Raw genomic sequence first — 14,735 nt, 5'->3', positions numbered from 1 at the left:
GCGCTTCTCAAGACCTATAGTTCTCTAGCAACTGGAATCACTATGTTAGGGTCTATTGGAAATGCCAGTAGAACTGATTTGATAACTTTTGAAGGGAGGCTGTAGTAGTGATTGTACTGTGACTCCAGCCCTCTTTGATGTAGAAAAGACCTTCGAGATCATCGTACGATGGTCATGTGATCATGAAGGTCATCCACGATATTAACAATCGACTTCAACTCAATCTGTCTTCAACCAATAAAATCGGTTCATCATATGATAGTCATGTGATCATGAACGTCATGCATGACATTACCAATGAACTTCAACTCAAGCTGTCTTCAGCCAATAAATTCAGTCATCAATAATTCGAATTGAATAACCTATTACTTAGCTACCATTAAAGTGAAAGAGGCAGTTGCAGAGTAGCGTCATATATGCTGTGCTCATAAGTATCTGGACTATGTGAATTATTTATAAAAAAAGGTATCTAAATTGTGTAAAATGACGAATATGTTGTCAACTTGATATCATTATTAACTTCAAAGTATCGCTTATGGCCCGGTGTAAAAGTCACTTTGGTCAATGTCATACGAATCTATAATTATACCACTTACTAAGAAATATTAGAATATCTAATACTCTCTATTAATAATTAAAAACGAACATTTAATTATAAAATGTAATGAACAAATTAGTTATATGTTCTGGCAGAAGATGTGTTTTAATTTAAATACTACTCTCCAAAACCTTGAAAAACGCGAAATAAAATCCACCGCTGATGTATGAACCAGCTGCAAGGCAAAGTTTGTCTATACTATTAAAAATGTTAAAAGTTCGATCTATGTAGCACGCGTTCCTTACAGTGAACGAGAGACATCTGCACAGATAAAAACGTTAAAAATGAGATAAATAAATAACACTTGGTGTAAGCCTCAACAGAACCTTAAATTACTTATTTTGAACATCTGTGATGTTTTTTAAATGTCACAATATTTTTTCTAGGTCCATAACGTGTGCAAAAATGCGGCTGAAACGCAAAATTGTGCAATATTTACATCAAGTATCGCACTATTACTTTCCATAGATAAACAGTCTCGTCAAATTAGAGCGTACAACATGATTCTCAAATAGCTATGAATTAAGTACTGCAAATCTTTTTCCATGTACAAATACTTACAATTAATAATATGAGCTAACAGTTCAGCTTAGAAGTTAGGCCTAAGGAATTGATAGCATAAAACGAATCTGATCTGGCTTATAACTGCAGAAAATAAATGTTACATAAAATGTTACTCTCAGTAGGCAAGTACACAAACTAATAAACATTAATGTGGTTAATTACGCCTAATCTTGATGTAAGTGACAATAAACCTTCAAATTAAATTTTTTCAGGTCTAAATTATTCTCAAGGAAGTTGGTGTGCTAAAATAAGAGTAAGAGTTACACAAGTAACCTATACCTACCACTGCTAGTATAAAGAAAGAATGAATTTTTATTAAGAATAAACAAACAGTTAACGAAGTACACAACGGTATATTAACATTCTACTTTTATGTCAAAACTGCTCCTTAATACTTAATTTATTACGCCAGATATGATCTTACTGTAACTAAAATAGGATTCTGATCCACATTACACAAGGGAAGGCAATGCCCACATTTAATGCAATGAGCAGTGTGTCTGTATGGAATGAACAGCTTTCTCACTTTTTCTTGGAAACATATTTTACCCATGCGAGCGTTGTCGATAGTTGTCTCAGAAACTTGGTGTCCAGATGAACTGTATGATGGGTATTGGTTCAGAAGGGGAATGCAGGCATATTTGCATGTTATGTGAGAATGTTTGCAGATTATGCCTCGAACTGCACAATTTGGAGATTTATTTTATGTTCAGTTACAGCCAAGTATTTACCCATACTCGGCAGAAGTAAAGCTGTGAGTACCGGGCGAGAGTCGTGCTTCGGTAGCTCAGATGGTAGAGCACGTGCCTGCGAAAGGCAAAGGTCCCGAGTTCGAGTCTTGGAAGGACACACAGTTTTAATCTGCCAGGAAGTTTCATATCAACGCACACTCCGCTGCAGAGTGAAAATCTCATTCTGGAAACATCCCCCAGGCTGTGGCTAAGCCATGTCTCCGCAGTATCCTTTCTTTCAGGAGTGCTAGTTCTGCAAGGTTCACAGGAGAGCTTCTGTAAAGTTTGGAAGGTAGGATACTGGCAGAAGTAAAGCTGTGAGTACCGGGTGTGAGTCGTGCTTCGGTAGCTCAGATGGTAGAGCACTTGCCAGCGAAAGGCAAAGGTCCCGAGTTCGAGTCTTGGTCGGGCACACAGTTTTAATCTGCCAGGTAGTTTCATATCAGCGCACACTCCGCTGCAGAGTGAAAATCTCATTCTGGTTCTATATCCTTGTTCTTTCAAAAGGAAAGAGGTTCGTAATTCATGTCTACAAACTTTCAGGTACACTAATTGTTTTCTTAGTCGCACTGTATGTTTTTCTTGGTTGTACTGCATTTATCAGCTGTAGTTCTTACACTTCCGTTTTCGTCTTTTGGTACCTTGAGCATCTAGCTTTCATATCATGTCCAGCAAGACATTTCTACCTTTAAGATAGAACAACGACAGGGTAATCTCGTATTTTGAAGTACACACTAAGTAGCTGTCCTTGCGTGCCACAGTATGAGCGATAAGTGTCCGACGCGTCCTATAAGAGGAGGCCTGTGTGCTCGCTTGTGACACTTGTAGCAAGGCCCTCAACTTAGAAGCCACTAGAGCCATGAAGGTAGCCCTCGTCCTGCTGATCTCTGGCGTGTTGCTTGTAGCGTACTGCACGCCGCTCGCTGCTGCAGACGACGGAGACGAAGTGGTGGAAGAAATAGGCGAGAACAGAGACGCTGATGACGACGAGACGGACGGCTTAACAGACGACGACGCCGATGACAGCGGTGTAGAGGAGGGTCAAAGTGGAGAGAGTAGGGTTTCAACGAAAGGTAAATAACAACTAAAGGGGGTAGGTTGTGTGTGGCCCTAACCGCCCTTGTGTCGCTACTGGTTCCCCAAGGCAGGCGCCCTAATGCTGTGTCCGTTCGCACGTAGCGCAGGTGCATCATTCATGTCGTCAGGTTTTGGTGATATTACTATTATATCACTAGCACATTCGTCAGTAGGCTAAATATGCTGTTGTATTCAATCGCAAATTCTTTTAATGTGGATAGGTTAGCTCTTTAAAATTGTTATACTTACTAACGTTGACCCTGTTTAAGGCGCGTCAGGTTTATATTGGGATACACTAACAGGCTATATACTGAATTATAGGGGTATCTCATTTCCATGTAGCTTAATAGTATAGTCTAAAAACACATTAGTCTTAGTCGTCTATACAGGGAGATACTAAATCTGCACTACAAATTTCCATAAGAATCGGTAATGATGCTAACAGAAGTCCATACCCATCATAAACAACTGTTTCCAAACTACATAGACAAAAACCAATGTGACGCACTTCCTCTTGAACTGAGTAAACCACTAAAATTGGTTTTAAAAATCCCATAGCAAACATTTACATAACTGTTTGAGAAATGTGTGATGATATTGTGAACATTGCAATAAATACCTACATTACAACCTATTTTTGTGTCAACAACTTCGTAAATACACTCCTGGAAATTGAAATAAGAACACCGTGAATTCATTGTCCCAGGAAGGAGAAACTTTATTGACACATTCCTGGGGTCAGATACATCACATGATCACACTGACAGAACCACAGGCACATAGACACAGGCAACAGAGCATGCACAATGTCGGCACTAGTACAGTGTATATCCACCTTTCGCAGCAATGCAGGCTGCTATTCTCCCATGGAGACGATCGTAGAGATGCTGGATGTAGTCCTGTGGAACGGCTTGCCATGCCATTTCCACCTGGCGCCTCAGTTGGACCAGCGTTCGTGCTGGACGTGCAGACCGCGTGAGACGACGCTTCATCCAGTCCCAAACATGCTCAATGGGGGACAGATCCGGAGATCTTGCTGGCCAGGGTAGTTGACTTACACCTTCTAGAGCACGTTGGGTGGCACGGGATACATGCGGACGTGCATTGTCCTGTTGGAACAGCAAGTTCCCTTGCCGGTCTAGGAATGGTAGAACGATGGGTTCGATGACGGTTTGGATGTACCGTGCACTATTCAGTGTCCCCTCGACGATCACCAGTGGTGTACGGCCAGTGTAGGAGATCGCTCCCCACACCATGATGCCCGGTGTTGGCCCTGTGTGCCTCGGTCGTATGCAGTCCTGATTGTGGCGCTCACCTGCACGGCGCCAAACACGCATACGACCATCATTGGCACCAAGGCAGAAGCGACTCTCATCGCTGAAGACGACACGTCTCCATTCGTCCCTCCATTCACGCCTGTCGCGACACCACTGGAGGCGGGCTGCACGATGTTGGGGCGTGAGCGGAAGACGGCCTAATGGTGTGCGGGACTGTAGCCCAGCTTCATGGAGACGGTTGCGAATGGTCCTCGCCGATACCCCAGGAGCAACAGTGTCCCTAATTTGCTGGGAAGTGGCGGTGCGGTCCCCTACGGCACTGCGTAGGATCCTACGGTCTTGGCGTGCATCCGTGCGTCGCTGCGGTCCGGTCCCAGGTCGACGGGCACGTGCACCTTCCGCCGACCACTGGCGACAAAATCGATGTACTGTGGAGACCTCACGCCCCACGTGTTGAGCAATTCGGCGGTACGTCCACCCGGCCTCCCGCATGCCCACTATACGCCCTCGCTCAAAGTCCGTCAACTGCACATACGGTTCACGTCCACGCTGTCGCGGCATGCTACCAGTGTTAAAGACTGCGATGGAGCTCTGTATGCCACGGCAAACTGGCTGACACTGACGGCGGCGGTGCACAAATGCTGCGCAGCTAGCGCCATTCGACGGCCAACACCGCGGTTCCTGGTGTGTCCGCTGTGCCGTGCGTGTGATCATTGCTTGTACAGCCCTCTCGCAGTGTCCGGAGCAAGTATGGTGGGTCTGACACACCGGTGTCAATGTGTTCTTTTTTCCATTTCCAGGAGTGTATATGAGTCATATCAACGTAGTGTAAAAATTATAGTAACTCACATTGTGTGCAAGTGGGTATACCTTGAGGAATAAGGCACCAATTGTATCGAAGATAATATACTAATCACCTAAGTGGCATCCACTTCATTAGTATACTTTTTGCCTATAAATGTAAGTGTAGTGTTTGCAGAAGCCATAAGCAGGAGTAAATGTTATAACTAGAAATTTTCTGCTGAGACAGGAAAGTAAGCATGTCTAACTGGAAAATGTTTACTGCTGAACAGGGTCTCACGCCCGTGCTGGCCACGCCAAACATGCGAGGGCAGGCAGCCGACACGGTGTGGCCAGAGCCGGAGCCAGACCCCACGCGAGGTCAGGCGCTGCCCGCAGAGCCGCCCACAGCAGGTAGTCGCCACTGCTGAAGAGGTGCCACACAGCGGAGGTGCCATTCTGGAGCTGCTTATACTGCCCTGTACCCTCAACTCATGTGGAAAAAATAAAGCGCCATTTCACTTAAAAAATGTGTTTAATACCCAGTATTATATAAATGTAAGCTCAAGCACACACATAGGTGATAAATGAGGACATGAAAATGTTGCAAAAGTTCACAATATTTTAAAATTGCTTCAGTAGCTGACTACAAATGATGTAGTCCGTGCTTGTTCTGCTGTGATGTAAAAAGTAAATTTGTATTTTTTTTGGTTTAATAACAGATTATCTATGGAGTACAGTACTGAGGTATGTGATACTGAATCGTTATGAGAATTATCAGGGAGATTAATGAAGTGATAGTTCTCATGTGCAAGGAACAAGACGATTATAATATTCCATTCTAAAACTACAGCAGCAATATTAACATGTTTGTGTAAATAAAAATATATATAAAGTATGCATACAGTATTTCAACAGTATCTACATCTGTATATGTACTCCACAAACCACTGCGACCAATGGTACTTAGCAGAGAATCACATAATAGGGATTCTCCCTTTTCTAGTCACATGGACAGCGGGAATAGTAACTGGGTAAGTGTCTCTATGCATGCTGTTATACTCTAATCTTGTCCTTATAGCTGCTATGGGAATGGTGCATAGGTGGATGGAAATTATCTCTGGAGTCCCAGTTATTACTTGTTTTTGGAACTTTGTAGTAGGCAGTGTCTAGATGCCTGCTAATTCCGCGTTCTGAGCGTTTATGTTACACTCCCCACGTGGCAAACAGGCCTGCGACTGTATGTGCCCCCTTGTTTGTATACGTTCAATATCACCAGATAGTTCTACTTGTCATAGATAACAATGAGTAATATTGTAAAAAAACGATGCACAGTGATTTGTAAGGAATCTCCTATACACTGATATTATGATTCCATCTCTGTAGGTCTGGTAGGTGACAGAATTGGCGAGATCCCTCGCTGTTTGTTGTGCTGAACTCTAAAGCTTTCATTGTCTATTATATTGCATAATAGGCTAGGAGATAAAATGCTTCCAGTATACTGCAGTCACTTGAGTACCTTAAATGAACCAAAAGGTGAACTGCCAACTACAGTGAACGTAGAACTCACGAAGAAAGGAATTAAAAAGAAAATGAACAAGGAATTCAATTTTCTTTTACGAAAACACTTCGGAGTAATATAGTTATCTACAAACAACACAGCCGGCAGTAATAGCTCTCTTTGTGAAGTAGTCTTTTTCGTGTAATATTAAGTGGACCTCACAAAGAGTCGTTCTAATTACTTACCAGTTTTACTTTTCTCATAGTGTTTTACACTCTTCATCACAGATGAATTCTTTCGTAAATCAATTTAGTAATAGTTTCAGTGACCGAAGGCAGCAATAAGGATTGAGATACTGCAGTCTACACATGTCACTCAGATCCTTTTGACACATTTACTCTGAAAATTCAAATGGAATTCCTTAAGTTAGAAGGCGGGAGGTAAATTATCGTCAGCTGTTAGTATTTAAGGTTTTTATAAACTTTATCACACCAGAGGGTCAATAGCGCTCCACAATGTTTAGACAGGTCATGTGACGGATTTCGCCCAACAGCGGTAAAATGGCGACAACTGTTTAGAATGACAAGTGAGGGCATCATTCTAATTTCCTTATATAATGGTTTTAACACTATTAACGTAAATATGAAACAAATATAAAACAGATTTAGAGTGCCAGAGTTGTGTGCTGAGTGAGTGCCATGACGGCGTCGAGCAGTGTTTGGCAGTTATTATCTGCCGAATGTCCAGAGGCGCCAATGTTAGCAGTACTCCCATTTATTATTCATGTATACACAGTTGTCTTCCTGCGTGGCTGACAACAGTATGGCGGGCTGGAGGGCACTAGCCATACTGGAATACACTGACTGTACACGTCACAACTGAGGTGCTGTTGTGAGGAAGTCATATGTTCAGCGCAGTGTCCCGCGACTTCACATGCACGTTGGTTGCAATTCAGCCAGTACTGTCCGCTCTGGCACAGAAGTCAAGCTACATCAGTATCAGGTTACCATAGCACTCCTGTTGATGTCGTAGACAGTGGTCCAAAAAGGCACGCAACACCTCTGCACCTTTATGGTCTCCTGGTGAGAGGATGGCCAGCTATGTCAGAGTCTGCTGTTAGACACAAGTAGAGAGATAGGAGCTACTCTGCTTCCCCAGGCTGATGCAAGTGCGGCAGCTGGCTAGGTATCAGTAGCTAGACCTCCAGGAGTCTTGTGTAGAAGGCACCCCAATCATCCCGTCAGCAAATGAAAAGTCTACATGGCAGCAACCAGTTGCTTCAGTCATCGAAGTCATCTAGGCAGATTGTAGACGAAGAGACACAGGTCACATTTTGGGGCTAGTAAGCTCAAAACTGGGAGCTCTGGACTTGTCAACACTCCACACACCATCGTGTTTTACCAGTCCCTATCTTCAGTCTTCAGTTCTGAATTTCTGCAGTGGCTGTGAGCTGGAAGGCCATTCTTGGATACGACTTGCCAAGATGGCCACCGAGTCTGTTGCAATGTGATGTGGCTCCGCATTCAGACGCGTTACCTTGGTAAAAAATTGATGAAGCCTGTGATACTTAATTCTCAGGTACCAGGAGTGTTATCTTCAAGTTTACTCGTTAGGTACTGTAAATAAAACAGAGAGAGCGATTAAAGTATTTGTAACTCGTTCGTCGCGTGCGACACGTGAACGAAGATGGCCGACGCCCTCCCGCTGGCCGAGCGCGTGTCGGTTTCGCGAGTCGGCCGCGTCGGTTCTTCCGTGTCAGCACGACGCGCCGCAAGCTACCACACCTCCAGCTGCTCCACGCCACGCCGTCGACGTCAGCAGGAACGGCCACCAGCTGTGCTCCCTGCTGTCGATAAATAACCGCCCGCCTACGCTGGGCCCTGGATTTCAGCCGCCGATGCAGCGACACCACCACACTAGAGGCCGACGGAAGAAGTAGGAAAGCATGAGGTAAGACGCCAGCTCGAGACATCAGCGTCACACCCGGAATGGAACATATGGAGGAAGAACTCGTGCCTACGCCCCCCAGCCAAAAGATAGCAGCCATAGACAAAATACTGAGCGAAATAGGCGTAGAATTAAAAGCTAAGCAATCTTCATCCGCTCAAGCTAAACTGTCCTGCCTAAATGATGAAAACAGGCTATCAAGATTTGAACTACAGAGAACATCGAATCTAGTCAAAAAGTTACAAACTTTGCAAAGAGAAAGCTGAGAAATTAGGGGATGAAAATAGGGAACTCGGTGCAGTGACAAAGACTTGCAAAAACAGATTGGAGAAGTAACTGATGAAATCACAGAACAAGCCCAAAGACAAGCTCAGATACTGACATATGCTGCCACCTCAACCATACGGCCCAAATCCAACGAGACTCGAAGAACAGAACAGTCTAAAACAAAACAGGCCACAACACTATATGTCAAATCGACAGCAAATCAAGACACCAAAGCTGCAAAGCTGTACAGTAGATTATTACCAAGAACATAAACCCCAGGACAGAGAATCTACATATCAAGTCAATCAGAAGCACTCATACTGCAGTTATAGCAGAAACGGCAACACAGGAGAATTGTCCGAAGATAATAGAAAAAACTAAAGAGCTGCATACCCATTGTCTGTGAAGGATCGCGAAAACACAAGCCACTCGTGGCAGTATATCACCTTCCCGATACACTTACTGACGAGGAGTTTCTAGAAAGCCTTTGTGATCAGAATCTAAGCGGTATGACTTCGACAGAAAAGTCAAAAGAAGATTTAAAATAGGATCTAAGGAAGGGATGCAATTTCCATGTACTGGAGGTCAACTCACATCTGTACAGAGCCTTACGCAAAGACAGAGAGTATACATAGACTTCGAATCACTGTCTGTGAAAGACTGTACAGTAGTAAACCAGTGTTTTAGCCGTTGTACCTTGGACATAACGACTAAACCCTGCCGAAAGGCCCACGTTACGGGTTCAGAATGTGGCAACCAAGGACCCAAGCGCACTGAGTGCACGTCCGGGGCTTGCACGTCCGAGGCTGAGTCTCAAACAAAGCAAAAGGAGCTGATTGTTAAATCTATTAACAATTGTATGACCGGCTCCTGCAAAGTGTAGATTATGGCAACTAAAATCAACACACACGTAACAAACACGAACATCCAAAGCCAATTACCCAAAACACATAAATAAAAATCACTATCAAAATTACAGAGAAACTAGCGAAGAGAAGTTTCCTGGAAAATACAAACGAATCTTATGCCGGAGAATTAAGACGAAAATGAATTCATGCCACCCCTAGCACACTCAACGACGTTACAGGATAGCTGTATTAATGCGATGGAATACATAGATGATATGACAATTGGTGGCTCCATGCACTACGAGGTAGCAAAGCAAATCAAAAGACAATTACGCCACTGGATAAACTTCCAAATAAAATTAACGCAGAAGAGATGAGTTGGAAGATGAGCTTACATATATTGCACACAAGAAAATGCACAGGGAAAACGGACTTAATCAATTACAATTTCTCTCAACTGAAGTACATCACATCACACATACACAAGACGAAGACATACCGGAATCATCATCACACGGAAAACCCTACGACACATGTAAATGTGAACAGTACATCAAACCAGTCAAATTTGTCTCGGGAGGCACTCTCCACCCCGGACAAAAGGACATAGAACCTGAATCAATAGACAGTGAAACCATCAGGACACAAACCAATAAAAAACCCATAACTACCGGAACTAAACTTATAAAAGCAGACAAATTAGATGAGGACAAATATGTGGCATTTGCAACGATGTCAATGTGCATCTAAAAACAACCACCACTACAATCATCAACAAAGATAGCATTTCACATACAGTCAGTCCCACGCAAATCACCACTATCGCCATACCAGCGGGTACCAACAACATCAGTGAAAAACGTATGTAGGCAAAAAGCATTGAAGAAGCATATGACAAAATGAAGTGTAGCCAGCTGGCCGGGGTGGCCGAGCGGTTCTAGGCGCTACAGTCTGGAACCGCACGACCGCTACGGTCGCAGGTTCGAATCCTGCCTCGGGAATGGATGTCTGTGATGTCCTTAGTTTAGTTAGGTTTAAGTAGTTCTGAGTTCTAGGGGACTGATGACCACAGCAGTTAAGTCTCATGGTGCTCAGAGCCATTTGAACCATTTACTTATAAGTAGGCTAGAGAAAAAAGAGATACCACAGACAGAACAGCGGATGCTACTTAGTGCCACCGCTGCTTGACCTCATGCTGCAAGTCAGCCTGCGCCGGTCAGAATCATTCGACTTGGACAAAATATATACACATCATGTAAGAGCATACGGACGAAAATATTTCGATTACTCACAGAAATGCTTTGTACACGTAAAACACCCAGAACACATAAACAAAAAATTAATATCTTATAACACAAAAAAACAGTACGATAGTTAGCGCGGAAATCCCTAAAATAGCACAAGGCTTGCAGGCAGACATCATGCACTTACAATAACCTTATAATAGAAATGGGCAGCTAATATGTCTACCAAAACATGCTACCACAAGAGTAGGCATCAATAACTGTAAGGCTGTAACAGTACTTTTAAATAGAACTTATAACATAAGTAAGGTAATACCATTCTGCAATCAAAATAGTTAACGTAGAGATAACTCATGGGAACGTTACATGGGTGACTGCGTCCATATAAGCCCAATACAACCATCAAATACAGCCTTATGCAGACCACATAAGAGACCTAGTAATCTATCAAAAAATTATTGATAATTGCTGACATTAATTCTAAAAATGATTCAAATGGCTCTAAGCACTATGGGCCATATCATCTGAGGTCATCAGTCCCCTACACTTAGAACTACTTAAACCTAACTAACCTAAGGACATCACACACATCCATGCCCGAGGCAGGATTCGAACCTGCGACCGCAGCAGCAGCGCGGTTCCGGACTGACGCGTCTAGAAACGCTCTCCCACAACGGCGGGCCATTAATTCTAGACCGATACTATGGAACTCAGAAACACTCCTGGAAATTGAAATAAGAACACCGTGAATTCATTGTCCCAGGAAGGGGAAACTTTATTGACACATTCCTGGGGTCAGATACATCACATGATCACACTGACAGAACCACAGGCACATAGACACAGGCAACAGAGCATGCACAATGTCGGCACTAGTACAGTGTATATCCACCTTTCGCAGCAATGCAGGCTGCTATTCTCCCATGGAGACGATCGTAGAGATGCTGGATGTAGTCCTGTGGAACGGCTTGCCATGCCATTTCCACCTGGCGCCTCAGTTGGACCAGCGTTCGTGCTGGACGTGCAGACCGCGTGAGACGACGCTTCATCCAGTCCCAAACATGCTCAATGGGGGACAGATCCGGAGATCTTGCTGGCCAGGGTAGTTGACTTACACCTTCTAGAGCACGTTGGGTGGCACGGGATACATGCGGACGTGCATTGTCCTGTTGGAACAGCAAGTTCCCTTGCCGGTCTAGGAATGGTAGAACGATGGGTTCGATGACGGTTTGGATGTACCGTGCACTATTCAGTGTCCCCTCGACGATCACCAGTGGTGTACGGCCAGTGTAGGAGATCGCTTCCCACACCATGATGCCGGGTGTTGGCCCTGTGTGCCTCGGTCGTATGCAGTCCTGATTGTGGCGCTCACCTGCACGGCGCCAAACACGCATACGACCATCATTGGCACCAAGGCAGAAGCGACTCTCATCGCTGAAGACGACACGTCTCCATTCGTCCCTCCATTCACGCCTGTCGCGACCCCACTGGAGGCGGGCTGCACGATGTTGGGGCGTGAGCGGAAGACGGCCTAACGGTGTGCGGGACCGTAGCCCAGCTTCATGGAGACGGTTGCGAATGGTCCTCGCCGATACCCCAGGAGCAACAGTGTCCCTAATTTGCTGGGAAGTGGCGGTGCGGTCCCCTACGGCACTGCGTAGGATCCTACGGTCTTGGCGTGCATCCGTGCGTCGCTGCGGTCCGGTCCCAGGTCGACGGGCACGTGCACCTTCCGCCGACCACTGGCGACAACATCGATGTACTGTGGAGACCTCACGCCACACGTGTTGAGCAATTCGGCGGTACGTCCACCCGGCCTCCCGCATGCCCACTATACGCCCTCGCTCAAAGTCCGTCAACTGCACATACGGTTCACGTCCACGCTGTCGCGGCATGCTACCAGTGTTAAAGACTGCGATGGAGCTCCGTATGCCACGGCAAACTGGCTGACACTGACGGCGGCGGTGCACAAATGCTGCGCAGGTAGCGCCATTCGACGGCCAACCCCGCGGTTCCTGGTGTGTCCGCTGTGCCGTGCGTGTGATCATTGCTTGTACAGCCCTCTCGCAGTGTCCGGAGCAAGTATGGTGGGTCTGACACACCGGTGTCAATGTGTTCTTTTTTCCATTTCCGGGAGTGTATAACAGATGAAGGGGACGCATAATCACCGACCTAATACAAGAAACACCATACATGTAATGAACACAGAGGGACCTATACCAGCATATGCAGGGTTAGGTGGTACAAGCAGTAATATCAACTTTACGCTAGCAAATAATGCAGAAATGGTATACGTAATAAACTGGACTGTACACGACAATATAACCAGCAGTGACCACAATCATATACACTAATGTACTCTCAGAACAGAACGACCAAATCTCACACCATACACTTATTTTTGCGCAAAGCAGACTGGAACAAATGAACGGAAATTATGCAGCAAGACGATCTAGAAACCATCAGTGGAGGTATCGATTACAGACCACACAAGCTAACACGACTTGCACAAAACACATCAGTACTGACAGCAAAGAACACAAAACACTCATCAGTACCATGGACCTACAAACTCACGAGACTCAAAAAGAAAATTATATGAAAGGGCTATGCTAGAAAGAGACACACATAAGACTTGAAGCATGCAGGCATGCACAAGACATATATAGACGGACGCTATACAGCACGCATAGACAATGATGGGTACATTTGTAAGAAAACAAATAGATGAAAATATATGGGGGGCAGGGGGGGGGGGAACCACACACAAAACTGCCAAAGAAGTTCTGGGAACACTAAGGGAGGATGACGGCACAATGAGGAAGGGATGGAGGAATACAGCGGAGTTTATGCTGTGTAAACTGCTCCCAGTCGACGTCATCGATACAGACACACAGTGTCATACAACACTAAGAGAAAACCTACACACACCATACAGCACTGCAACTGTAACCTGTCCTTCTGCGCGAGAAGAAGTTGCACTAGCAACCTCAGAGCTCAAAAACAAGAAAGCACCTGGACCAGATGGTACCCACTCCGAACCATTGAAAAACTAGCACCGCAGATGACGCCACTTCTAACAATGTTACAGAACGATGCATTATAGCTGGGCAGGATACCTACAGTATGAAAACCTCCAAGGCACTCATTATAAAAAAATCAGCAGACAGGGATGCTTCAGATCCAAAGACATACAGACATACATAAACACCCAAGCAAGGGTTCAGAAGAAGCTTGTGTGTAACCGCGTGCAAACACACAAAGCTCTCAGGAGTATGAGGCAACACCAATTCGGCTTCAGAACTGGCAAATCAATACATGAAGCGATCAACCAGGCCCTACACATAGTTAATACTACAACACAGAAATACACCATGGCAGTAATGATTGACATTACTAGGGCACTCTATAACCTCTGGTGGCCCACAATGTTTCAGAGGTTAAGGCATCTGGAGGTACAGCAATCATTGTACAACAGTTTAATACACTACGTAAAGACTTTCAAATAGTCGAATGGCAGATGGACAGCCGGAAAGTAATGGAAAGAATTACCAAAGACTGTCCCCACTGACGATCTGCGGCCCCATCCTCTGGGACATAACAATCAAATCCCTCCTATAACTTCTATATGTGGATGACAGGTCAGACGGAATTGTCACCTATGGAGATGACCTATTAAGTTGTAGTCACTGCAAACAACAGAGCCCTGTTAGAAGAGAAAGCCGCTGGAATACTGCAAAGAATTACACAACTGTGTCAGAACAACAAACTCAGGATAGCCGAAAACAAAACAACTTACACCTTACTGAAAAGATTACTCCAAAGGAATACTTCAGTTAAAATTGGGGACACAAACATCAACCAGGCACATGTTATGAACTATCTTGGGGTACACATAGAT

At 44.7% G+C, this 14,735-nt stretch overlaps 1 protein-coding gene across 1 annotated transcript; it reads left to right on the top strand.

Annotated features, from left to right (window-relative positions):
- The first annotated feature begins 2,717 nt into the window (after positions 1 to 2,717).
- LOC126094826 (uncharacterized) lies at positions 2,718 to 5,884 on the top strand. The gene is made up of 2 exons (XM_049909415.1): positions 2,718 to 2,966; positions 5,321 to 5,884. The coding sequence occupies exons 1-2, from the start codon at positions 2,753 to 2,755 to the stop codon at positions 5,443 to 5,445; spliced, it is 339 nt and encodes a 112-aa protein (XP_049765372.1). The 5' UTR covers positions 2,718 to 2,752; the 3' UTR covers positions 5,446 to 5,884.
- The last annotated feature ends 8,851 nt before the right edge of the window (positions 5,885 to 14,735 follow it).

This window comes from Schistocerca cancellata, chromosome 8 (assembly GCF_023864275.1).
Source record: "Schistocerca cancellata isolate TAMUIC-IGC-003103 chromosome 8, iqSchCanc2.1, whole genome shotgun sequence".
In the NCBI taxonomy this organism is placed as follows: domain Eukaryota; kingdom Metazoa; phylum Arthropoda; class Insecta; order Orthoptera; family Acrididae; genus Schistocerca; species Schistocerca cancellata.
Note: the sequence above shows the minus strand (reverse complement) of the source record. Positions and strands in the feature narration are given on the sequence as shown.